This window comes from Bidens hawaiensis, unplaced genomic scaffold (genome assembly GCF_021521415.1).
Source record: "Bidens hawaiensis isolate Kalapana, Puna unplaced genomic scaffold, B.hawaiensis_p1.1 tig00017358_1, whole genome shotgun sequence".
NCBI lineage: Eukaryota > Viridiplantae > Streptophyta > Magnoliopsida > Asterales > Asteraceae > Bidens > Bidens hawaiensis.
In genome coordinates, this window is record NW_027492632.1 from 429,050 (window position 1) to 454,295 (window position 25,246).

The 25,246-nt window shown below is 35.2% G+C and overlaps 2 protein-coding genes and 3 pseudogenes across 3 annotated transcripts; 4 read left to right on the forward strand and 1 right to left on the reverse strand.

Moving 5' to 3' along the window:
- Nucleotides 1-570: 570 nt before the first annotated feature.
- Nucleotides 571-2,879, forward strand: LOC143553786 (myb-related protein 2-like). Its single transcript, XM_077043692.1, has 7 exons — nucleotides 571-678; nucleotides 810-1,017; nucleotides 1,106-1,182; nucleotides 1,287-1,347; nucleotides 1,427-1,511; nucleotides 1,605-1,674; nucleotides 2,071-2,879. The coding sequence occupies exons 1-7, from the start codon at nucleotides 673-675 to the stop codon at nucleotides 2,647-2,649; spliced, it is 1,086 nt and encodes a 361-aa protein (XP_076899807.1). The 5' UTR covers nucleotides 571-672; the 3' UTR covers nucleotides 2,650-2,879.
- A 5,612-nt stretch (nucleotides 2,880-8,491) lies between these two features.
- Nucleotides 8,492-11,576, forward strand: LOC143553800 (glucan endo-1,3-beta-glucosidase 8-like). Its single transcript, XM_077043700.1, has 2 exons — nucleotides 8,492-8,826; nucleotides 9,960-11,576. Exons 1-2 carry the CDS (start codon nucleotides 8,492-8,494, stop codon nucleotides 11,062-11,064), a joined length of 1,440 nt encoding a protein of 479 aa, XP_076899815.1. The 3' UTR covers nucleotides 11,065-11,576.
- LOC143553795 (glucan endo-1,3-beta-glucosidase 8 pseudogene) lies at nucleotides 11,453-13,376 on the forward strand (annotated as a pseudogene).
- A 1,361-nt stretch (nucleotides 13,377-14,737) lies between these two features.
- Nucleotides 14,738-15,363, reverse strand: LOC143553796 (ADP-glucose phosphorylase pseudogene; annotated as a pseudogene).
- Nucleotides 15,364-20,108: 4,745 nt separating this feature from the next.
- LOC143553801 (DEAD-box ATP-dependent RNA helicase 53, mitochondrial-like) lies at nucleotides 20,109-24,117 on the forward strand (annotated as a pseudogene). The gene is made up of 5 exons (XR_013138902.1): nucleotides 20,109-20,547; nucleotides 21,344-21,714; nucleotides 22,090-22,188; nucleotides 22,261-22,486; nucleotides 22,572-24,117. The product of XR_013138902.1 is annotated as a DEAD-box ATP-dependent RNA helicase 53, mitochondrial-like (transcript).
- Nucleotides 24,118-25,246: the final 1,129 nt, after the last annotated feature.

The window sequence follows — 25,246 nt, forward strand, 5'->3', positions numbered from 1 at the left end:
GAAAAAAAATAAAAACAGGCCGTTTAAAAAAGTATCAGTTTGGTTCAGGTCAAAACAAGTTCTGACCAAAATGGGTTCGATTGTTGAAATGAACCGTTTTCGGAAGAATATATGAACTATCAAAACCGGGTTCACCAGCAGCCAGCTATAAGCTATATTTTTATTTATGGTGAACTAGATACCATGTAATTTTGGTCAGAAAAATCTTGGAATAAGGTTCTTTTCACTTTACCATATTTGTGGATCTATTCTGGTACCCATTGTAAGGTGTTTAGAGTTTTATAGTGCAAAGGAATTCTCTGATTTCGGTCCGAGAATAATAAAAAGTCGCGTTGCAAAGCAAAGCACTCAATGAGAACACAAAGAAAGAGTTTATTTACAATTCGCCACGAACACTGGATTACGGCTTAAACTTTAATAATGTTTAGTGTTTTTCCTTCATTAGATCTGTTCAAGATTCTATACTTCACTTGGAAAGCACCCCTCCTAACCCCCCCCCCCCCCCAACCCACCCACCCCTACCCCTATTCTCCATTTGCTTTATAAGGCCATGCTGAGCAGACCATTATTATGTGGATAATAAGTTATAGATAAGAGCTACTATAGTATCAAGACTGCATATTTGATAAACACACAAGAATCAAGATTCATAACCTTGAAGACTCATAAACCATGCAGGTACGATATTAGCACATGTTACCTGTGCATTTGTTATTGTGTTTTGAAAGTGATTACATGATTTTATGTTTTCAAGTAACATATCATAAGGTTACGCGTGTGACAATTTTTATTTTATTTGTTGTATAAAGATGTACCAACATCATCATCAAGGAAAGAACATTCATTCTACATCAAGAATGTCAATTACACCAGAAAGACATTTGTTTCTACAAGGAGGTAATAATGGAGGCGATTCGGGCCTTGTTCTTTCTACTGATGCTAAGCCTAGACTTAAATGGACACCGGATCTCCATGAACGGTTCATAGAAGCGGTCAACCAGCTCGGTGGAGCAGACAGTAAGTACAGTTTAAAAAAGTAATACTAATAATAAAAAAAAAAAGGAAAGAAAAAGGCTTATCGGTTATCGTTGGGTTTATGTTACAGAGGCTACTCCAAAATCAGTTTTGAAGTTAATGGGAATTCAAGGTCTTACTTTATACCACTTAAAGAGTCATCTCCAGGTAAACACACATACTAATTAGAGTTTCTTTTAGTTAGTGTCACACCTCACACGTTCAGCCCTTTGACTGTTTTCTAGTAACTAATTCGCTTTTTCGGTTGACAGAAATACCGACTCAGCAAGAATCTCTATAGGCAAACTAGCAGTGTTAGCACAAACAAAGTTGGTAATAATTCCAAAAGATCCATTTTAATTACAAAAAATTAATTAAAAAAAATCCTGATAACAAAAAACTCTGGTTGTAGATATCGTGCCACCAGCAGGAGACGCGATTGAAGAAACAAATGAAACTCACATGAGCAACTCAAATGTTTGCCCTCAAACAAACAAGTAAGACACAATTATCCTTGTCCACATTTTGTAGGCTAAATGACAAGTCTACCATCACAATGTTTAATCCAATGATACATATATTCATTTCAGAAACTTGCAGATAAGTGAAGCCATACAGATGCAAATTGAAGTTCAAAGAAGGCTGCATGAACAACTTGAGGTATGCATCATTATATAAACAAACAGAAATAATAATTTTATACGACAAAAAATAATATAACAAAGGACAAACAAATGTACGTAGTAAAATCCCACTCATATGTTAGGGTCCGAGGACACATAAAAAAATAATTTAAAAATATTTTTTTGTTTTACATTTATATATATATATTGTTTTAAATAACTTGAGGCATGCATCATTAAATCAATAGAATTCATAATATGATACAACAGAAAATAATATAACAAACAAACGCGCCGAGTAACACACTCATATGTAGGGTCTGGGATACATCAAAAAGTAACATAATATTTTTTTTTTACATTTTTGCGTACTTATATATTTTTATTAGATAATATAATAATGCTAAAAAAAATTATTTATAATATGATATAGGTGCAGAGACACTTACAGCTTCGGATCGAAGCGCAGGGAAAATACTTGCAATCTGTTCTTGAAAAAGCACAAGAAACTCTTGGAAGACAAAACTTAGGTACAGTAGGACTAGAGGCTGCAAAAGTTCAATTATCTGAATTGGTCTCTAAAGTATCAACTCACCGCCTAAATTCTGCATTCTCCGGAGTCAAAGACGGGTCAATGCATACAAACGTCCAACCAACAGATTGTTCAATCGAGAGCTGTTTGACTTACGGAGAAGGTCAACAAACCGAACAAGACATGATCGGTTTGACCCTTTTAAAGTCAAAGGTTGACACTGAGCCACAACTTTCCGCAAGTGATTTGTCAATGAGTGTTGGAGGGCTCAAGAGTAGTGAATGGTACACTGACGCAAGATTTACGGGCAGGGTCGAAAAAGTCATTTTAAACGATCAAACCAATCAAAGAAACACAGATTCAGTGAAGGAAGAACAGTTTCCGTATTTTGGACAAAAGCTGGACCTTAATGCCCATGATCATGGGAATGATGCAGCTTCAAGTAGCAAGCATTTTGATCTGAATGGACTAAGTTGGTGATTAATCACTAAAGAGGTTGTAATGCATTTTCAGAATTTTTTTTGTAGCGCGAAAATAGTTGGAGAAACACGCGATATTTCAATCGATGAATCGTGAAGATTCGGTTTTAGAGCAACATGAGTTGCTGTCATATTTACTATTGTGGTAAATCTATAAGAGCATGTCATTAACTTGTATTGAATAACATAATTGATGACAACTTATGAATTCTTGTGAAGCCTTTTTAAATGTCAAAACTTACATCATCCATAGTTTGGTGAAACCCAAAAAATATATGACTTTAATAACTTGGTAGCTTGTTCATACGTCACACGGACAGCAATATTTTAAAAAACTATATGCACTATCTGTAGTCGAAAGTCGAGTGATACCATGTATATCTAGATGACACCAGTAAAATAGTTGGCTATCATGATTTAACGCAAACATATCCCTTGATTTAGGATTTCAGTGGTAAGTGATGAGCTTAAAACCTGCATAATGTTTATTGGGTTTGGTTTGCAAATTGCCTATATTTTCTTATTGAGTTTGTTTGCATATTTCCTATATTTTTTAAGTGATTTGGTTTAAATTATTGTTGCATATACCATGTATTGTTATTAAATTTGATTTCAAAAGTTGGTGCATAGTTCCTATATTTTACTAGATTTAGTTTTCTATTTTACTGAAAGTGGTTTATAGATGTGAGCACCAAATTCCTCAACACACTAATTTACCTATCTCAACTTATATATGTTTATAGATACATGTAACAGTAACACACGCACACATAGTAAACTTCATTATAAGACACTACATTAATAGTCAGTTTCATTTAAATGGGGCATTCTGAGAATATTTTATCTATGTTTTAACATAAATTTTGTTCAAGTCATTTTCGTTTAAAATTCATTAGCAAACCGTTGGTATTCCTCATGGGAGGAGAAAAAGAACGAGATGTTCGTTGCTACGAACAGCCACGCTCTACTTTATATTTCTCATAGAGTAACTCATGCTATGTTTTGATTTTTATGTGTCTCTGTGGCTATGTATAGAGCAGAATAAAAATCAACCAATGTTTTGCAGAATCTTATCGGTTTATTGGTTGAAGCAGATTTAAGAAGCTGATGACGTCATAAATAATATAAAACAATAGATGGAAATACTTTATGTTTTGGTGTGAATTACACAAATAGTCTCTATGATTTGGCCGTAGCCACGCATTTGGGTTCCAAGTTTTAAAAGGTTGAATGCAAAGTTATGTAATTTTCATTTCTTAACAAGTTTGAGTTAATTTTTTCGAAGTGTGAATTTTACAAACAAACCGGCCAAAAAGACTAACAAGACCCCCCTCTCCACACGAGTGATATTGAACCTAAAGAAAATCTCATCTCATATAAATCCAACACGTTTTGGGTGCAAAGGTTATGGATGAAAAAGAGAACTACATAATAATGTGCTTGAGTGAGATTAGTTATGACGAGTTGGTTTGGGTGTCGCCTTAGGGGCTCGGAGTGATGGTAGTTGATGTGTGTGGTTCAATTTCCAGGGTCATTAGGTTTAGTTGCTTGTAAATTAAGAAAACCATGAGTTTTATTTATTTTTTTTATTTGTTTAAAGACAACTTTCATTAAAAACGACCCAAACACGGGCCAGAAAGCAATACAACATGAGCAACATAATTACAAGGAAAAATTACATCAATCTACCTAAGAAACTAATTTCTTTTTTAATCTATTTGAAAGCCATAAAACCCCTCAAACTTTGATATTTTCCGGTTCTTCCTGTGGATTAAACTTTTTATTCGAAAACTGAAGCTCATTCCGGATATTCCAATTACACCAACATGTGATGATCATAATTCCATAAATAATATTTGTTTGGAGGTCATCTTTTAGAACCGAGTTGTGGAAGTCAAGTAAGTGTTACCGAGAAAGTAAAAATCGGCTGATTTTGCACCAATCACTAATAAGATGCCAACTTAGTATAGTACCATAGCAAGAAGTAAACCATGTAAGGACACATAAAGAAAAAGAGGGCATGTCTACGGTGGGAGGGGGGGGGGGGTGTTTTTCTTTAAATGTCAAAAAAGTAAAACTAGCATAAGAATTTTAATGATTCATGGACAACCGTGCTTTTATTATTGTGGTAAAATATACTTATGGTGTAGTGACCAAGAATATAAAAATTGTGAACATGTAATGAACTTATATCATTTGCCAATATGTTTGAATTGAAATCTTACTTAACATCAAATATATAGAAATTCACAAACTTACAAAATTGAGACAAAATCTTAGAAAGTAAAAATGTTAGTTTTCATTAACTTCACTAAGCCCGAGTTTTGACACAAGGTTGGTTAAGGGTTGAAATTATTGAATTAAAGTATTAAACCACACCGAGACCTAGGTTATGAAAAAGTTTAAACTGTGTTAACCACATTATGACGAGAAGAAAACAACATTGTTAATAAACAAATACGTCCAAATATTACGTAAAGGATTTTTGTTAAAAGATGATGGTAATGCACAAGACGAATCAAGTTAACTTTATATAGCACAACTCTTATAAAAATATACATCCCAAGTCCCAACGTATGCAAACATATAAGTTTATTAAAATGGACCCTACAAACCAAAGGCTATAAGCAGGGCCGTCTCCGAGAATTTAAATACCTCGGCCGAGTTAAATTAAAAAGGCCCGTAGGCTTTAACGAATTTTTTTTATTCGCTAATGTACATGGATAAAACTTTTATCGACCGATTTATTATAAGCAGAAACCATTCTGAGCATGCAATTATTTCATAAACCATTGCAAATAACCTTATTTTTAACACCAAAAAACATATATATGTAATATGTATAAAAGAGTTTGTGCCCCCAAAACTTATGTGCCCCGGCCGATGGTACAGCTCGCACACCCTCCGAACCTCCCCTGGCTATAAGGGAAGAAGTAATCAAAGGAATAAAGTTTATGATCAAAGAGTTAAGTTGGCTTCATGAATAAATATGAATAACTTGGACATGTCACAAAAAAATAAATATGAATAACTCATCAAACGAATAAACTTTATGATCAAAGAGTTAAGTTGGTTTCAAGAATATATTTGGTACAACATTGAACAAAGGACGATAACGAATAAACAAATCAATCGCCTTCCTCATGTTTTCATCTTATCCTCTTGGGCATGTCACAAAACAATTAAAAATATTTGACTTAGAACTGGTAAATTATGTCGTGTTGTTGTATTAAACTGGTCAAATGCGACATGACATGTTTAATAAGTGTGTTTTAACTAAACATATCATTTTCTTAATTAAACACTAACACTAACATGTTTAGTAAGTGAGCTACACAACACGATTAAAGGTAACTAGTTCAATAACCAGAATGACACGCCACGATAAGCAGTTTAACTGAACCATGATATGACACATCGAATTTCGATTCTTTAAGAATGTAAAATAAAACATAATTTACATGGTAAAATATATTTTACCAAGGTTAAAAACCCTTATAACGTATCCAATAAGTATGTCGTTTTGATAAACATGCCATAAGTGTGTGTCGACCTATTAGCATATTTAACACAATATGTTAAACGTGTCATAAACGGGTTAGGCATGTTGAGTGCGTTTAGACACGTCTTTAACCGTGCCAACACATCTATCATCTACGACCCAACCCCATTTACCACAAACACTAACCCCTTTAACTTCATCTCATGTTAACGAGTTTGTCATAAATCATTAGCTGGTCCTAATGTTTTAAACAATCACACTACAAATGAATTTTAGTAACGGAAAAATGGGATATGTCTACGGTGGGAGGGGTTGTTTGGATTTTTTTTTCTATATATGTTTTTATTATTATTAAATAAATTACTTTCAAGGTAAAATGTTAAACAAGTGCAAAAATTTAATGACTCAACGATAACCCGTCGATGGAAAATTTCTAATTTGTATATTATGGTAAAATATTTATTTGTAGCATTTACTTTCTAACCATTGAAATGAACAAATTACATGATGTATGAGAGAAAATATATCATATATTGGTTATTTAAGTATCTAAATAAGAATACTTGAATGCCTGACATAGTGATACGAGAATATATTGCATTAACTATTATCTTAAAAGCCAATATTATAAACAGAAAATGAGTTAGGCATTACACGTTTAGCACGCTTAGTGAACATAAACATGGCATATATAACTAAACATGTCATTTTATAAAACACTAAAACAAACATGTTTAATAGTTGGATACTTGGATTACACGTCACAACATGCTAACATGATTAAAGGTTAACTAGTTCAATAACGTATAACACAACACAATAAGCAGTTTAACTATACCCAATTACATAGCACGTCTAACATGATTCACTAAACATGACGGAGAAAAATCAATTATAACATGAGTTAAATCTTACCTAATTATAACATGTCTGATTATTATTTATAAAAACTATATTATAAACAGTAAAACTATATTTTTTTATAAGCGTGTCATGTAGACCTATTAACATATTTTTGAAACAAGTTAAGTGTGTCATAAATGAGCTACGTATACTGAACCCGTTTAAACGTATTTATTAATCGTGTCATTAACATTTCAGCCCATTTAGAACTCGAACCCATTTATCCCAAATTCTAACATGTTTTAACTTCACGTCAACCCAAGTCATACTAACAAATAGCGTTATTAATTCCCAACCTAACTCTGACTCCAACAAGTTGATTGTCAAAGTTCCAACATGAACTCACGAGCCCAAAGAACAAGTCAATAACATGAAATAAATAAATGTTTGTATCGTTTAGGAACATGACGAAATAATGTCTTCACAAATAGTTCACACGAACACTTACCGAACGAGATTTTATGTTCGTGTTCGTTCATTAAGGAAATGAATGTGTTCACAAACGGTTCACGAACACAAACGAACAAAACTAAAATCGGAAGAGCCTAGAGATTGAGACCGATGTATTCATCAATGTGAATAATGAAAGCCTGTAAATGAATCAAACGAACACGAACGAGGGCATGTTCGTGCTCATTCATTTAACTTTAAACAAACACAAACCACTTAATCGACCAAATATTTATGTACATGTTCGTTAACTTAAAAAAAAATGAACATTTGTGTTCCTTTATGTTCGTTTGTTTAAAATCTAAATGAACATAGCTGAACAAAGATAAACATATAAATGAACAAAAACAAATATAAACGAACATAAATAAAAACACTTAAACAAACACATATTAACAAACATAAAACTTTTAAATAGATGACTCGTTCAAATAATAATTAATTATTTTACGTCAGTACATAAACAAATAGAACATGTGTTCATGTTCGTTCGTTTAATTAAAAGATTTATGGTTTAGTGCATATTTAGTCAGGATTAAGATTAATGTTAAAATAAAAACATTTAACATTAAACAATCGTAAATTCTAAATCTGAAGTAACCGACCTCTAGAAAATAGAAAATAATAATATTCTCGTTTCTCAAAGCAAAGGACGATTTTATAAAAAAGAACTATTATTTTACACGCTCAAAAAATCTCCACTTTATTTATTTATTTATTTATTTATTTTATAAACTTTACTTGATAATAAAACAAACCACCCTGTAACGTTCTTTTCGTGATTTAAAATCCTCTTTCCTTCAAAAACCCCTTCACCACTTTCTTCTCGTCTTCTTCTTCTTCTTCACCGATTTTACCGCGTTATTTAACCCACTAACCACCGTTATCTCAACCGCCATAACCCCACCTTAAAAACCCTTCACTCCCACTTCAAAACAAGTTTCCCGGCCGTTTTTATTATCTCTAACTCGCCGGAAAGTTTTAAAAAATGTCAGGGGTGAAAAGTATAGCTTTGGTAATCCTGATGGGTGTGTTTGCGAAGATATTAAAAGTTGAGGGGCTGGGAGTGAACTGGGGAACAATGGCAACGCACAAGATGGATCCGAAGACGGTGGTGCAGATGATGAAAGACAACGGGATTAATAAGGTGAAGCTGTTTGACGCCGAGCCGACAACCATGGGCGCGCTAGCCGGGAGTGGGATTGAGGTGATGATAGCCATCCCGAATGACCAGCTGGCGGCGCTGAATGAGTATAGCCGGGCTAAGAAGTTTGTTCAAAGGAATGTCACGCGGTATAACTTTGATGGCGGTGTTAATATCAAGTAAGTTTTTTGTTTTTATTCTTTTTTATGATTTGTAAGTTGTGCTTTGGAGGTTGTACATTCTTTAGGATTGGATATGTTCTGGATGTGAGATGATTTGATGCTTTAGATAGGTGTAGATTGTTGTTACATAGGTTGTAAATGTTTGGTTTGGGTTGGTTTTGGGATCAAACTGAACAAAAAACTGAAACTTTGGTATTTGAGTTTTTATAAACTGTCCGGTTTAAGTTTTTCGGTTTGGGTTCGGTTCAGGTTTACCATTTGACTAGGTTTGGGTTGGTTTTGGGTTAAAAACTTAAAATCGAACCAAAAACTGAAACTTTGGTTTTAAGATTTTGAAAGCTGCTCGGTTTCAGTTCTGCCTTTTGGGTTCGGTTCGGCTTTACCATTTGGCTAGGTTTGGGTTGGTTTTGGGGTAAAATCGAACAAAAAACCAAAACCTTGGTTTTTGAATTTTTAAAAACAATTAAATTCGCTTTTGTGTGAGTTCGGGCCAGTCTTTTCGGTTTTGCTATTTTACCTTCAAAATTTTGGGTCGGAAAACAAATTTGGGACCATAATAATGAGTTTGGACATAAATCATTCTCTAAATTATTAATTGATTGGTTATTATACATTTGGGCTAAATTTTATGGCTTACGTATTTATTAAATTTTTATAAATTGCTTAAGAAAAATTAATGAAAATCTGTAAAGTTGGTTCGACTTGGTTTTTATTAGACACAAAACTAAAACCGAACCATAAGTTTGGTTTTTAAGAAATCAAAAACCAAACCATCCTGTTTTTGTTTTTGTTTTTGTTTTTGTTTGATTTTTTGGTTTGACTTTTTCGGTTTCGTGCATATTTGTAATTTGAAACATTAACTATACTCTTAGGAAATAACAAACAAAACCTGTTTCAGACTTTCATGCACACTCCATATTTGAAACATTAACTAGACTTTTAGGAAACAACAAACAAAAACTTGTTTTTTTCTTCTAGGAGTTGTTAGTTTGTATAAAATTTTTAGAACTATTTTCTATAGGAAATAACTATACTCTGTCATGTGCATGTTAACACATACATTGTTGCTTTAAGCAACTTCCAAAATATGTGGATCTTAATGTCATCTTTATTATTATTTTTTGTGACAGATATGTTGCTGTGGGTAATGAACCATACTTGAAGTCATACAATGGTTCATTCTACAAAACAACCTTCCCAGCACTGCAAAATATCCAAAATGCCCTCAATGAAGCCGGTTTCGGTGACCGAATCAAAGCGACCGTCCCATCGAATGCCGATGTTTATGGTTCCCCAACTGACAACCCGGTCCCATCAGCGGGCCGGTTCAGGCCCGACATAAATGACCAAATGGTCCAACTAGTCCAGTTCCTGGCCCGAAACAACGCCCCCTTCACGGTCAACATATACCCGTTTTTAAGCCTTTACGGGAACGATAACTTCCCGATAGATTTCGCATTCTTTGATGGTGCACCGCAGCCCGTTGTTGATAATGGGATACAGTACACGAACGTGTTCGATGCTAATTACGACACGTTAGTGTCGGCTTTGAAGGCTGCGGGTTTTGGTGACATGCCGATTATTGTGGGCGAGGTCGGGTGGCCCACTGATGGGGATAAAAACGCGAATGTTAATATGGCGTATCGGTTTTATAACGGGCTTTTTCCCCGTCTTGCTTCGAATAAAGGGACCCCACTTCGGCCCGGCCCGATAGAAGTTTACCTTTTCGGGCTCATCGACGAAGATGCGAAAAGCATTGCCCCGGGCAACTTTGAACGACATTGGGGGATATTTAGGTACGACGGACAGCCGAAATTTGCAATGGATATTACGGGCCGGGGTCAGAACTCGGCTTTGGTACCGGCCCGAAACGTGCAGTACCAAGAGAAAAAATGGTGTCAGTTTAACCCGAACGCGAAGGATTTGAGTAAGCTTGGGGAGAATATTAATTACGCGTGTACTTTTGCTGACTGTACACCACTCGGGTATGGGTCTTCGTGTAACGGGCTGGATGCGAACGCAAATGCCTCGTACGCGTTTAACGCGTATTTTCAAGTGCAGAATCAAGACGAAATGGCGTGTAATTTTCAAGGTTTGGCTATGGTGACAACGCTTAATATCTCGACCGAAACGTGCAGTTTTAATGTTCAGATAGTCAGGACATACTCATCGGGATCTCGTTCATCGGTTTACGTATTTGTATACTTGATTATCATCGCGGTTTTCGCGTTATAGGTTTAGTTTTTTCATCTATGTTTTGATAGGTTTTATTGCTGATTTACTAATTTTGACAATACATTTAGATTTGCTATTTGTTCTTTTTATATTTTTATGAAAATTTTAAAAACTTCACTTTGACATGTTCTTGGTTTTGTTAACAAATTTTCCATAAATAAAAATGGGTTTTATGGGATGGGACTATTTAAGGCATTATTTTTGGATCTTTGTCCCATATTTTGAGGACAGGTCCAAGTTATTGATATAAGTGTCTTAGATAAGTCTTTACATTGTTACACATGGTGATCAACATCCTTATGAACTCAACATTGACGATACATTAACACGTTCGATTAACAATTCACGACACGTTATTGTTAACGCCTTGGGCTGCAATCTGAATCTCATGGTCTTGGTGATTGAAACAAGGACACGGTGATTAGATTTGTATGTTTAACCGTTTTTCTCATTTCACGATATATATTACGGACAAACCGTGTCATCCTGTTATGCTTAATGAAAATTTAGTGATGGTTTGGTTTAATCTGGAATGTAAAACACGGTTTTGGCAAGTTCCCATTCCAATCTGAACCAAACGATACTTTTTTAAAAGGACCCGCGTTGACCTAAATCCATTTTTTGTCAGACCCCATTTTGACCTGTTACTTGGCCAGTTTGATTTTGTTGGTCTTAATATTAATATGTTATGTTTAAGTGACTTCTTTTATGGCAGGGTAAACCTATTGTTTGTAGGTGCACTTGTATGGGTCAAGTGTTGAAGGATTAGGTGTGAATTGGGGTCCCAAATCTTCACACCAACTATCACCCGAGACAGTGGTTCAAATGTTGGAAGACAATGGTCTTAAGAAGGTCAAACTGTTCGATGCCGATCCAAACATAATAAAAGCATTCGCTGACTCGGATATCGAGATCATGGTGGGCGTCACAAATGACGAACTCGACGCAATGACCCAAAAAACAATTCCAAAAAATGGGTTGATGACAACGTTGTCGAATACGTTAAAAACAATGTCAAGATAACGTAAACACAACTTTTTAACATGTTATTTTTTTGGTCTAGTACGCGTTATATACAAATTATGTAACACGTTGATTGTTATTTATACAGGAGCGTGGCCGTTGGTAACGAGCCATTTCTAGTAGACTATAAAGATAAGTATATAAACTCGACACTACCGGCTCTTCAGAATATCCAAAAGGCTCTTGATGATGCTAAACTTGGAGATAAGATCAAGGCCTCGGTCCCATTCAGCGGGGATGTATACCTGTCCCCGCCATGGAGACCGTTACCGTCTGCAGGTTGTATTTCGTCCCGATGTTTCTGATCAAGTAGAAGGTATAGCTGATTTTCTTGCCAAGAATAACACTCCGTTTATTGTCAATATCTACCCTTTTTATAGCCTCGCCTTGGATGACGGCGATTTTCCGATGGATTACGCATTTTTCGATGGGGATGATAGTCTTCAAGACGGTGATCTTGAATACACAAACGTGTTTGATGCAAGTTATGACACATGTGTATATGCTTTGAAACAGATCGGTCATAGAAACATGACAATTGTTATTGGTGAGATAGGTTGGCCCACTGATGGGTATAAATGGGCCAACAACTCACTTTCTACAAGGTTTTATGAAGGGTTATTGCCTCGACTGGCGGCCAAAAAGGGGACACCTTTGCGCCCCGGTTACATTGAAGTTTACCTTTTTGGACTTATGGATGAGGACACAAAAAGTTTACTTCCCGGAGACTTTGAACGGCATTGGGGAATCTTTGACTATGCGGGTCAACCAAAGTTCAACATAAGCTTAGGTGGACAAGATAACAAGACATTAGTAGGAGTCAAAGATGTCAAATTTCAGCCTAAGAAGTGGTGTGTTTTAAGGACAGACGTTCCTCATGACGAAAATAAACTCAATGAGAGTACGGGTTATGCATGTGACCGTGCTGATTGTAGCGCATTTGCAGATGGAGGATCATGTACCGCTCTTAGTGATTGTGAGAAGGCATCTTATGCTTTTAACTCGTACTTTCAAGCGTCGAACCAATCAAGAACGAGTTGTGATTTTGGTGGGTTTGCCACCCAAACTGACCAAGACCCGTCAAAAGATCAATGCAAGTTCAACATTCAAATCAAGTCGTATGGAGAAGAACCGTCAAATTTAGATTCAGAGGCACCGGCACCAGCACCAGCACCGACCTCATCATCACACTTTACGCGTGCTCCACCCGTAGCGATTATTGGTTTGGCCCTCTTGGTTGTGACTTCATTGTTTTATGTTTAGTTAACACATCCAATTTTTAAAACCTTCTGGCTTATCCTTCTAATGATGCATGAAAATCATCCGCTAGAAGGGTAACTCATAAGAATTAATTACAAAAAATAACATTTCTTGTAATAATGGCCTATTTTCATGTCTCAGCATAAGCTTTGGGTTGTTAAGGTTTATATGTCTAGAAAATACCATGGAAAAAAGTTAGAAAAACTACACGAGTTCTATGTATTTCCATTTTTATAGGTATAATTCAGTTATGTTAGTTCATTGGTCTTCAATAAATTGTTTGTATATTTATTCAAGGATGTGCAATAATGCAACCAGACCGAACTGGGATTGAAAACTTGAATATGTTATTCGTATTGGTTTGGTACCGACTTGTGTCTCAACGAGTGAGACACATTTCGTAAAAACTAGTCATTACATATGCTCTTATTCATGGTCTAAACAAGAGCTCATATCATGTGGATTCATAGAAATCCTAAATAATTTTGTTGTGACAAATATTGGCTATGGAAGCACACTCATACTAGAGTCACGCCTACTTCATACAAATTGACCATCCATGGCATGTGTAATTTGATGCAACATATTTTAATATGGTGCAATAGATTTTAATACAACATGTTACCTTAGCGTAAAAGATGACCTTGGAACAGAAGAATCGCGACACGATTGGGGACAAATGTCACGGTGTGATTTGTCAAATTAATTGAAAGAAAAAGAAAGTTAAATGACTATTTTGAAAAAATTCAAAAGCTCGAAGTTGTTTTTGTTAATTATCTTGATCAACATGGTCAGTTTGGTGATTATTCCTTGTAAAATCCTATTAATAGGTAAAGACGACCACATATGTAAATATCCCCTAGTCAATTTGTGTTAAGCGTCACATCCTAAACTTTTAGTATTGAGTCACTTAGAAAGTAGATGTGAATATAAATGTCATAAAGCGAATAACCGAAATACACTTACCAATTAAGGGAAAGATGGTTCGGTTATGATTTTTTGATAACCGGTTTTTATGCCTTAGTTATGGTTATATGTTTAGACTTTAGGCTGCTTGTAAAAAAAACGTTACTATATAGAAAACAGTAAAAGTGTGAGATACCTAGAATTTGCCTTACAATGACTACTTGTATATTATTAGACTTATTAAGATATGACTGGATTTATTTAGGTTGTGTTTGTTTTTGCTTATAACGTCTGCAAGGAGCCTATGTCTGCGGGCGCGCCTAGCCTATGCTCATGTTTGTTTTATTTACTTAATCAGACGAACATAAACGAACTTCCCACAAAACAGTTCATCGAACGTTTTGTTCAGTTCCTTTACAACCCTATAAGTAAGTTTTAAAAATAGTATACTTCGATTTTCGTCCCACCTATAAAAAATGTTATTTCAGTCCAATAGTTTAAAATTTGCAATTTCATTATCGAGTATAGTTGCAATTAACTCCAAGTCATCTAACTCCATCCACTGTTCGATTAGTTTAATGCAAAATGACGATAACACCCCTGTTTTCTAAAAGCCACAAATCCGTTAAATACCAGAACATAACTAATCGAACCGATACCGCAAAGCTGCTCAATCCTCTTCTTATAAGCAAGCAACACACCCGCAACTTCCGCCGGTGACAAATCCGGCAAGTGAACCGGAGACTCAATCACCACGTCATGAAACCCAAACCCACCTAACCTCACCTCACCCGAGATGACTTCAGCGTGACGGTAATCCACGTCATCCGACTTCACCTCAACGTCTCTGCTGAGAGCCGGATACAGGTTTTCGATCACGCGGACCTTCCAGTCGGAAGTGGAATATTCCGGTGACCGGAATATCTCCGGCGCGCATTGGTGCTCGTTTCCGGCACAGAACGGACACCGTGGATCGGCGCCGGAGCTCCGGTTTGAGTCGGCTTTGGATTTGAAGTCCGACGGACGGCGAGATCGTGCCGGAGAGAGGATGACCGTACGATTGTTGACGGCGTCTTTTCTGATTTCAGGGTTCCGGTTTGCTGATGTCATTTTTCGGTTATTTGGCGGGGTGTCTTCTGTGTGGGCGAGGCTATGGTAAGATGGTGACTCCGCAATCTTCTGGATGGATAGTATTAGGAGTGGTTTTTAGCGGGGGATGAGATCGGTATGACCGGTTACGGTCTTGGTACGGTATTGAAGGTTAAAAAATTTGAGAAATACATGTAAAGGTACCACAAATTAAAACTTTGGTACTTAATCAAGACCTATTTCGATACCGGTACGTGTGATTGGTATAGGTATTGAATTTGCTCATCACTAGTTTTTAGTTAGTGAGTTATAATCCTCCACTTGTGGTCTTTATGTCTTGTTTTATTTTTGGGTGGATATTGGCAATGAGAATTTTATATAGGACTTGTGTAAAGGTTGTCAACTCGAAGACTGAGCCCACTCGAGTTTTCGACCCATCATGTGTTACGTTAGAGAAAATTGCTCTTGTGGTGGCATAACGATTGTCAGGTGACAGTTGGCGGTATGGTTTCCCGAAGGAACGTCCAAGCCAAACTCTGAACTCAGCGTGGGCCAATTAAAACAACATAATTTGGTCAGAGTAGGGCACTCTAAATTTGGAGAGTGCAGTAAACTAGATACAAAAATGTGGCCGTTTTAAAAAATTAGTGAGTTACAAAAATGGTCCCTGAACTTTTTCACATGACACACATTCCGTCCTTTTCGTTTTTCAATTATTTAGTTGCATTTGAAGTGTGATATTGTTTTCCAAAGATGTATTTCATAATTTAGAATTTTAGATAGCCCAGTCAGGTACGTATTTGAGATTTTGTGATTTTGTTGTTGTTTTATATAATTACAAGCTTGAAACCGTATACTACACAAATAACTTATTAAAAATATAATATTTATTAAATAAGCAAGACATAAAAACAACTTATCATACATTGTAAAGAGACAATCATTATACAACATTGTTTAAAATAATTAAAATATTTGTGGTTATGCTCGTCCTTTAAAAATAGTAGTTAATACTTAATAGTTATCATAACGAATGAATGGTAATAATGATTTTAGAATTTAGTTGGTTTTAAATTATGATGATTAATGTAGGAGTGACAAGTCACAATAGTAGTTATTAGCTACCTATGTGAAGAGGTAGGTCCCAGCAGAGCCCAGTTGGACCCGCAGGACTCACCTTGAAGAGAGACGTCTGCGCAGAAACCAACTGGATCCGCAGGACCCACCATGCTCAGAGACGTGACGTCCTTACACGCAGTACGCAAGCTGTTCCCGCAGGAAATGCCTCCCAATGGTGAAGTACTCCGCCTGTTCCCGCAGCTGCGGATACAAGCCATCAGGGAAGGCCACCTGCGCAGCAAGGCTACACGCACAAGGCACTTAGCTCTCAATAATTCAGTAGTCATCTGAAGGAATGAGCAAAGCCGGGAACAATCCCGCACAAAGGCGGGAGGGGGAATACTCCCGCCCAAATAAGCCAGTCCGTACGATACTGGAGGCTCTTTTGTACTGTACCTGACGAGGTATGGGCAAAAGATCTGACCAGAGATACGACAGCTCATTGACAACAGTATGGCGAGCAGCATGCTCTTGTACTGTATGTCACTATTAGCCGCTGCCTACTCACCAACTCCTGTCATACCACGTGCATAGCCGGCAGTTGGTGGAAAAGGAATAGTACACAGCAGGCCTGGTCACTGTCAGCCGCTGCCTACCCACCAACTAGCAGCATGGCACGTGCGTAGGCCACAGTTGGTAGAACAGGAATACTATTCAGCCGGCTATACCTTCTTGGAAACCTACCTTCGGCTATAAATACCCCAAATGGTATGATCATCTAATCTCATCTTGTATCTTATATCTTATACCTGATATCTGCTCTAGCAATCTCTTAATATATACTTATATTCAAGAGCAATCTAGTCTGATTCTCACGCCGGATGGTGGTCACAAGGAGGAACCCCCCCCCCCTTCTCAGTGACGAGCTCACGGTGTCTGTTTTGCAGGTTATCAGAAGAACCATCTTTGCCGGATCTAACCCCTCGTGGGAAACATCTATTTAACCCCCAGATTATCCGTAATCTGTCCGGGGCTGATCAGTGTTTCTTCACTATGTGTTGAACTATACCTAGATTTGACTAACAAGTAACTAAGTATTATAGATAGTTAGGTGTAAGTATAGCTAAATGCGAGAACAAATCGTCTCACCCTTTGAAAATGTTTTTGAACATAAAGTAATGATTAAGTCCATTTTTATTATATCATAACTAAATTTCATTTTCTTGTTTATTCCATTTTCTCATTTATTTCATTACATCTTCAATCAATCATTCAATACCTAGCGCTAGCAGACCCTTAAGTGTGAATGTGTGATAACGGGGTACTAATCCACGGTCCTTTTGCGTTCTCTCTTAGAAGCTCTCACTTACCTTTTTATGACTTTATTTTATACAATAAATGCAAATATTTGAGGTTATCATATTCTTTAGCATCAATAAACGGTTTTGCAATACACTCTGAAATTTGTATAAGACACAATAGTAAAGCGTTTACTAGAATTTGAATCAAATTAACGTACTCATGTGGCCTTAGTGTTTTACTGTTTTTACAAGTTTGGAATTGGAACATACTACGATAGTAGGCAATTTCAGAAACAACATTAATCATGGAATTGTTGTCTTTAGCACTATATCACCAATCGAAGACATAGTGAGAAGATGCAAGTGCTTAACACGCCAATCTTATATCGAGGGTGTAGGCAGAATGATTGATAAGTATCCTTAACGACATTAAATCTCACTGCTTTAGTTCATTTTATATAAAGTATTCTTGTTGTTGCATACATGTTCATACATTATGAATTAACTTGGTGAAAACAGTTCAATAAATATTGAACATAGGCACTACAATCAATGTTATGGTCGTACCATACATTGAAAAACGAATGTGGATATAAACCGTTGCCACGAACTTAATAACTAAGAAAAAAACATAACATAAGAACCAAAATAGATTGGACAGTTTGACTCGATCAACCATTGAATGCGTGGGCCAAATTATTGAGTTAACTTCAAATTATCAAATCAACAATGTGTCTACGCATCCATTGATATGAAATAGAACTTGATGCGGAATCAAGAAGGAGACAACATACTACAGATAGATATAGAGGAACACAACATATATCGATTGATATATTTACCTTTATCACATACACAGAGGAGGTTTCTATAAGTGGTACTTGGCATCTACACTTGATTCCTAGAATTTAATCTCATTTAGCATTATCACACTCAAAACGATTTTATCAATAATTCGTAGCAAACAGTCAGGTTTATCAAATCATAATTTGATCAAATACTTATTCTTATAACTTAAAGGGAGTTTTGACATTATTGTCAATAATTCAAGTTTTTAGAAATGTTAATCGGGTTTAATCTTTGATTTGAATACTTAATCAATTTTGTAAATCAACTAGAGTTTTAGAAAAAAGTTTTTGCAGTCACAACAATGGTCCGGCCATCGGGTTTAATAATCTTTAAATTACGGATTTTAGGCCCGGCTTTGACCCCGAGCACAAGCCTAGTTTAGTTTAGATATTTAAAGTGTTTCTTACTAAGGAGTCCTTGTAAAGAAAAATTTGAATATAACCGAAATACAGAGAAGTGTAATTGCTTAGGTAGTGTTTGTTTTATGAAAAAAAAACCCTGTGGGAAGCTCTTCTGTCCGCGTCGCACATGTATGAGATTACGCAAAGTATTTGTTTTCTCGTGGACGTTTCATTAAAAACATAAACGCGGACTCTTCTTGGTACAGATATGGCCCAACCTTTTTTAACCTCTTTCTAATCTCATAAACAATTGTTCTCCTTCACAAACTCTCATCACTCCTCCACCGGTGTCGCCCCTCCACAACCCTACCCCACACTCTAAGGCATAAACCTATTGTACCCCGCTTCGCTACCTCTCATCCCCACCGCCTGTTGTCTCTTTAGAACTTCGACATAGACTATAAGTAAAATTAACAGCCTTCGAGTTTTTTATTTGCTAAAATTTTCTCCTGATAAGATTGAAATTAGTCATTAGGTTTTTATGTATTTGAAAGTTGAAATCAATATATATATATATATATATATAACATTATAATACATATCGGCAACTTTTCATATTCCTATAATCTCCGAGACGGCGTAAAAGTAAATGACAATTAACGTCTCCGGCATAATACTATGTTCTCCGGCGGATACATACAAAGCGTCCGTCTCCGATTGCAATTAATATGCAATCAATTGATTTGAACGGCCTTTGCCTTCGTCCGTTACCACCATCTGGCTTATTTACCAGCAATCAGTCTCAACCTTTCATTATATACAATTCTCCTTCATCTTCTTCGTGTTGTCTACAATGGCACATCTGAATGGGAGAGCCACGAGTCTAATTGCTTCAGCAGTCCTCAATCGTAAGATTTCCTTGTTACAATTTCATAACCTAGAATATTAGATTAGGGCTTTCGGTTTCAGATAATTAAAATTAAATCTATAGTTTATGTTGTTGATGGGCTATGTTCGTGTATCCATGAACCTAAATTAACCAAATAGTGATGGTGATAATAAGCTTCCTTTCATACAATTTCATGTATTAGTTAATTCAAATATTTATGGGTATTATTTTGGATCGCCGATTTATTATTTATTATTCTTCAATGATTAGCAATATTCATGTTCACTTGAAAAAGATAATCAAATTAAAAGATATGGAGGAGTTTGTATAAGAGTAAAAAAAAACCCAAATAGGAAAAGAAAACCTTACTATCCATATCTTATTTTTCTAATGAAGGTTGTTACTCAGTTTTTCATATATTTTTTACCACAAAAAAGGGTATTACTAAGCTCTTTCCTATTCAGGTAACCTGACATTCAATTCATGTTTAAATTATGATTTGGGTTTGTTGAATAATATGAAATAATTAGGAAATTAGTTGTAATTCAAATTTTTTTATGAATAAATTTGTTTGATCTGGAAATAGATGATAAAAGTGAGTGAATACTTTACAAGTTTGTTTCTTTTTTGATCACAGAGCTGTGCTGGAACCAACAATGCACAGGGGCGGGACATATTTGGACGAGCTGAGGACGGGAATCGGGAAGACACTTGCTTATGGCATTCCTATTATGGATAAGATAGTTCAATACAATGAGAAGCATGGGTAAATACTTGCTTTATTGTGGTTAGTAGGGGCAGTAGTTCCTCATACAACACGAACAACCGTTTAAATAACGGGTTGTGCTCAAGTTGAGCTGTTTAAGTGTTATCTGTTTTTTTTAAATGTTTCTCTATTAGGCTCGAATAATTTTTGGTTTTAAGTTTTTTTCCAAACTTTTTGGACACGTTTTTTTGGTTAGAATGAAAGTTTTGTTAAAAATCAATTAATTTAAAGCGAGTAACTTATGTTTTTTTTAATTGTGGAGATAATATTCTTGTAGTTAATTTTGTTTTTGTTAATATGAAAAACAAAGTAAATTAATCTTAGCTTTGGATGAAAAGTTTAGGTTCAAGTTAAATGGGTTGTTTTTAGGTTGACTTGAATTTATGTATGCCATCGAAGTTTTTTTTCCAATCTTTTTGGGCACGGTTTTTTGGTTAAAATGAAAGTAAAAACCTTGTTAAAAATCAACTAATTTAAAGCAAGAAACTTTTCATCCAAACTCAAGATTAATTTTGTTGGTTTTTCATAAACAAAAACGAATTTGACTACAAGAATATTATCTCCATAAATAAAAAAATATGGTAAATGGTCGTTTTTGAGTTGACTTGAATTCATGTATTTCCAAGTCGGGGTTCAAAACTTCAAATCTTTGGCATTGTTAAAAATACAGGTCGTGTCCGGGTTCCACAATTCAGCTCTCTATCTCATCATCCCGACACAATTGGCACCCATATTATTTGAAATCTTTTTAAAACCGGTTATCAAAGTACTCACATATTTGGTCAAATATCAACAGTAGAGGGAGAAACCCGTTAGCCATTGTTATGGCTCCTACTCGAGAACTTGCTTGCAAGGTGGAAAAAGAATTCTATGAGGCAGCACCAAATTTGGATACTCTGTGTCTGTATGGTGGTTCACTAATTCAACGCCAGATGAGTGGAGTGCTCTGGGACATGTTATTGACCCGCTAAAAACGAGGTGCTTTGAATCTATCAGAAGTTAAGTGATGAAGCAGATCAGCTGCTCAATGTCGGTTTTGCTGAAGCTGTTGAAACCATATTGCAGTATTTGCCAAAACGTCAAACCATGATGTTTTCAGCTACCATGCCAAGTTGGATTGTAAAACTTACTCAAAAGTTTTCGAAGACACCTATAACTATCGATCTGGTAAGTCAGTTTTGCACAAATATGTTTTATAATGATATTTAACTACTTAATATTATTATTATATACATTTGGTTAATGCATCATGTGGCGGTAGGTTAATCAGGCATCATGTGGTGGCGTTGATAGCCGAAAGACAAGGGTACATGCACCGATCAGCCGGTGTCCCGATGATTGAGTGCTATGTGTCTTATGTCCAAGGCTTGATGCAAAACTACTATCGAGCCGGGGGTCTCATCGGGGTAGAGGTAAGGCTGTCTACATCTTACCCTCCTCAGACCCTACCATAGCTTTGCTATTGGTGGGATATACTGAGTACGATGATGATGATGACGATGATGATGATGACATTTGGTTAATGCAAAGTGTTGATTTCAGGTTGGTGATTCAGACCAAAAGTTGGTTGATGGAATTACACTTTATTCTATTGCGTCTGAAACACGTGTGAGAGCAACAATTCTTGGACCGTTAATAACTGTATGGGTCGACATTGTCTGCTTGAAATTTTCTTTTTAATGCTGGTGTGAAATAATAGTTATGTTTTTTTAGGAACATGCGGATGGTGGGAAATCAATGATTTTTACTCAAACCAAACGCGGTGCAGATTGTTTAGCATATGCGTTGCAAAAAAAGATTTGGATGTGAAGCTTTGCATGGAGATAGTTCACAACATCAAAGGGAGACAACGCTTTCGGGATTTAGAGATGGTCAAATTAATGTATTGATAGCTACTGATGTGGCGGCTTGCGGTCTTGGCGTCCCTAACGTTGATATGGTGTGAATCTTTTTGATTTTTTTAGCTTTGTTTGATTTTTCAGTTTTCATTCTCTTATTGTTAGCTTGATTTTGATGTTGGTTAGGTGATACATTATGAGCTACCTAACTCGTCTGAGATATTTGTTCATCGATCGGGCGTATGGGTCGTGCTGGCAAGAAAGTAAGGGCGATTTTAATGTATTCGTCTCATCAATGGAGGGATGTTAAAGGATACGAACGTGAAGTAGGATGCAAGTTTACCGAGGTAACTGTTTTTAGAATTTATAGTTGTGTTTATGTTTGTACGTTAATATTCTAAATGTACGGTATATAAACATAAACGAATACCATAAACAAACACAGGTGAACATAAACGAATACTAATAAAAATACGTGAATGCCCCAAACATAAAGTTTAATTACCATCATCATTACATCGAACATTTCAAAACTAAACAAAGATAGCTAATTTAAAGCCTAAATAACATTAAATGGCTAAATAAGTTGATTGAAATATGTAAACAAACCTAAAATGAATCTAAAGGAACAAACATTAATGAACGAACGTGGCATACTTTTAGGGGTGGGAATTCCTGAGTTATGACACAATCTGAACAAGACACGAAAATAATACAGGTATTCGGTCAGTTGGCACATCCTGTTTGTTAAACAGGTCTATCTGAACATTCACGATTTTATAAGTTTGACCTTTAAAGTTTAAACCTGTTAAGGGTTTATAACTTAGTATATATTTATATTTTTAATCAAAATATTCACCCTAATTTTAAACTTTTAAATCTAAATATTAACTTTTCTGGCCGTATTTAGATTGACCTGTTTAATATTTGTGTCTGCCAACCCAAAGTCTGTATCATTTTTTTATTGTCTCGGGAATTTCCGCCTCAATCATTCATACTCTTTAATTCAGAAAAGATATGAACTTTAATTAATTTCATTATGATTTGATTTTGTTAAATGTATGTTATGGGATAAGGGACGAGAAGGTGGTGAGTACTGACTTTATGAACACTCATTGTGTAATTGAATAATTTGTATATATAGTATTTTTTTTGCAAGGTTATGTATATTCTTGGACCGAGTCATTGGAATGTCTGGAACTAAAGCAGTGTTCAGGCTATGAGTATAAATGACATTATGATCTGATTTTTTAACAAAATATCGTTAAATGGATGTTATAGGAATTTGACAGCTCACTAAAAGGGATGTGAAGACACTTTTCTGTATTATGGTGAGTATTGATTTTGATTTTGATTTTGATTTTGATTTTGAGTTTATGAAAACTTATTCTGTAGTTGAATAATTTATATATATAATTTTTTTCCCAAGGTTATGGATATTCTTGGGCCGAGTCTTTGGGGTGTCTGGTAAAGTTCATACCATGTATTTAATTGGGCTCGAAATATTATAATATGGAAGATCGTGAGAATTTTGCAATGAAGATATAGTTTAGTCTTTATGGGATTGTGAATGGCGGCAGGGTTTATAGGTAACTATTGTTAATTCTGATTCTATCTTATTCTATGTGTTCATTGAAGATATAGTTTGGTCTTTATGGTGTTGGGTCTCATTTGTCTATCTTTCTGGTTGCATTTTACTTGGGCGAGTACAAATTTTTTCTCGTGTATGTGTATGTTTACTTTTTTTTTACATCTTAGTAAACTATTATAATAATGGATTTGTTGATGAGCCTTTTAGTTTAAATTAATTTTATCACTTTCAGATGATATTATTATACATATGGTTATAAAATATTAAGAAAGTATATAAGTTATGTAATGTAGTAATTCTATCACTTTTATTGAACCCCTCATGTACTTGTCATTTGTTTTTGTCAATTTTCTAAGATGAGAAACGTTGACTGAAAATTCAAAATACACCATTTTTCTAGAGGTTTTTTTTGCCATTTTGAGTTTATTTTAATGTTTATAAATATAATTCTTGTACATTCACAATGAATTCATCATAGTAATAACACCTATATCACACGACATCGGCCGTTAATGAATAGTAGGGACTAAAATTCAGGTGAAATATTGGCAAATAAAGGTTCTAATTCTAACCTTTTTGTAGATTTTAATCCTAATCCTAATAAAATAACATATTTTCTATTTGTAGATTTGTAGATTTCTTTTCATATACACAAATTGTGTACATATATATGAGCTGATATTACACAATCAAAATGAATTTAACATAGTTGTGACTCTTGATCCAACTTACCTATTTTAAAATATCTTAGAGTTTGATTTAATTTAATGATTTTTTATTAGAGCTTGATTTAATGATTTAACTTTGAACAAGACATGAATCTAATCAAGCCCGATCAAATGTCCGTCAAGTCCCCGCCGCAACGCGCGGGCACTTCTACTAGTAAATGTTAATGTGGTTTAATGAATATTATTTTAGTGTATTTAAATTTCAATGTTGGAAATTTCTTTTAAGTTTAAAAAATCAGTTTATTTAAATTTCAGTTTGTTTTAGCAGTATGCAGAAGTTAAAAAACAAGCAATCTTCTTATTACAGACTGCAGGCCTATGGACTATGGTTCACCTCTTCTTCTACAGAGGTCTGTAGATGTGATCCCCATACTGCATACATTTTACCTATTAAAGAACATTGCATCTCAGACAATCATACTCGTAAATAGATAAGAAGAATTGTGTTAAATATAATACAACATTAGACAAAAAATAATTACAGTTCAATGAAAAGTTCTCATAAAAACATTTTTTTAGTTTTATTTTCACCTAAGAAACAA

Excerpts from the sequence above, each read along its gene's own strand:
- LOC143553786 (XM_077043692.1), top strand. Across the intron at positions 1,018-1,105 it reads CCAGCTCGGTGGAGCAGACA|AGGCTACTCCAAAATCAGTT; the intron begins GTAAGTACAGTT and ends TTTATGTTACAG. Across the intron at positions 1,512-1,604 it reads GTTTGCCCTCAAACAAACAA|AAACTTGCAGATAAGTGAAG; the intron begins GTAAGACACAAT and ends TATTCATTTCAG.
- LOC143553800 (XM_077043700.1), top strand. The coding sequence starts at position 8,492 with ATGTCAGGGGTGAAAAGTATAGCTTTGGTAATCCTGATGGGTGTGTTT. Across the intron at positions 8,827-9,959 it reads GATGGCGGTGTTAATATCAA|ATATGTTGCTGTGGGTAATG; the intron begins GTAAGTTTTTTG and ends TTTTTGTGACAG.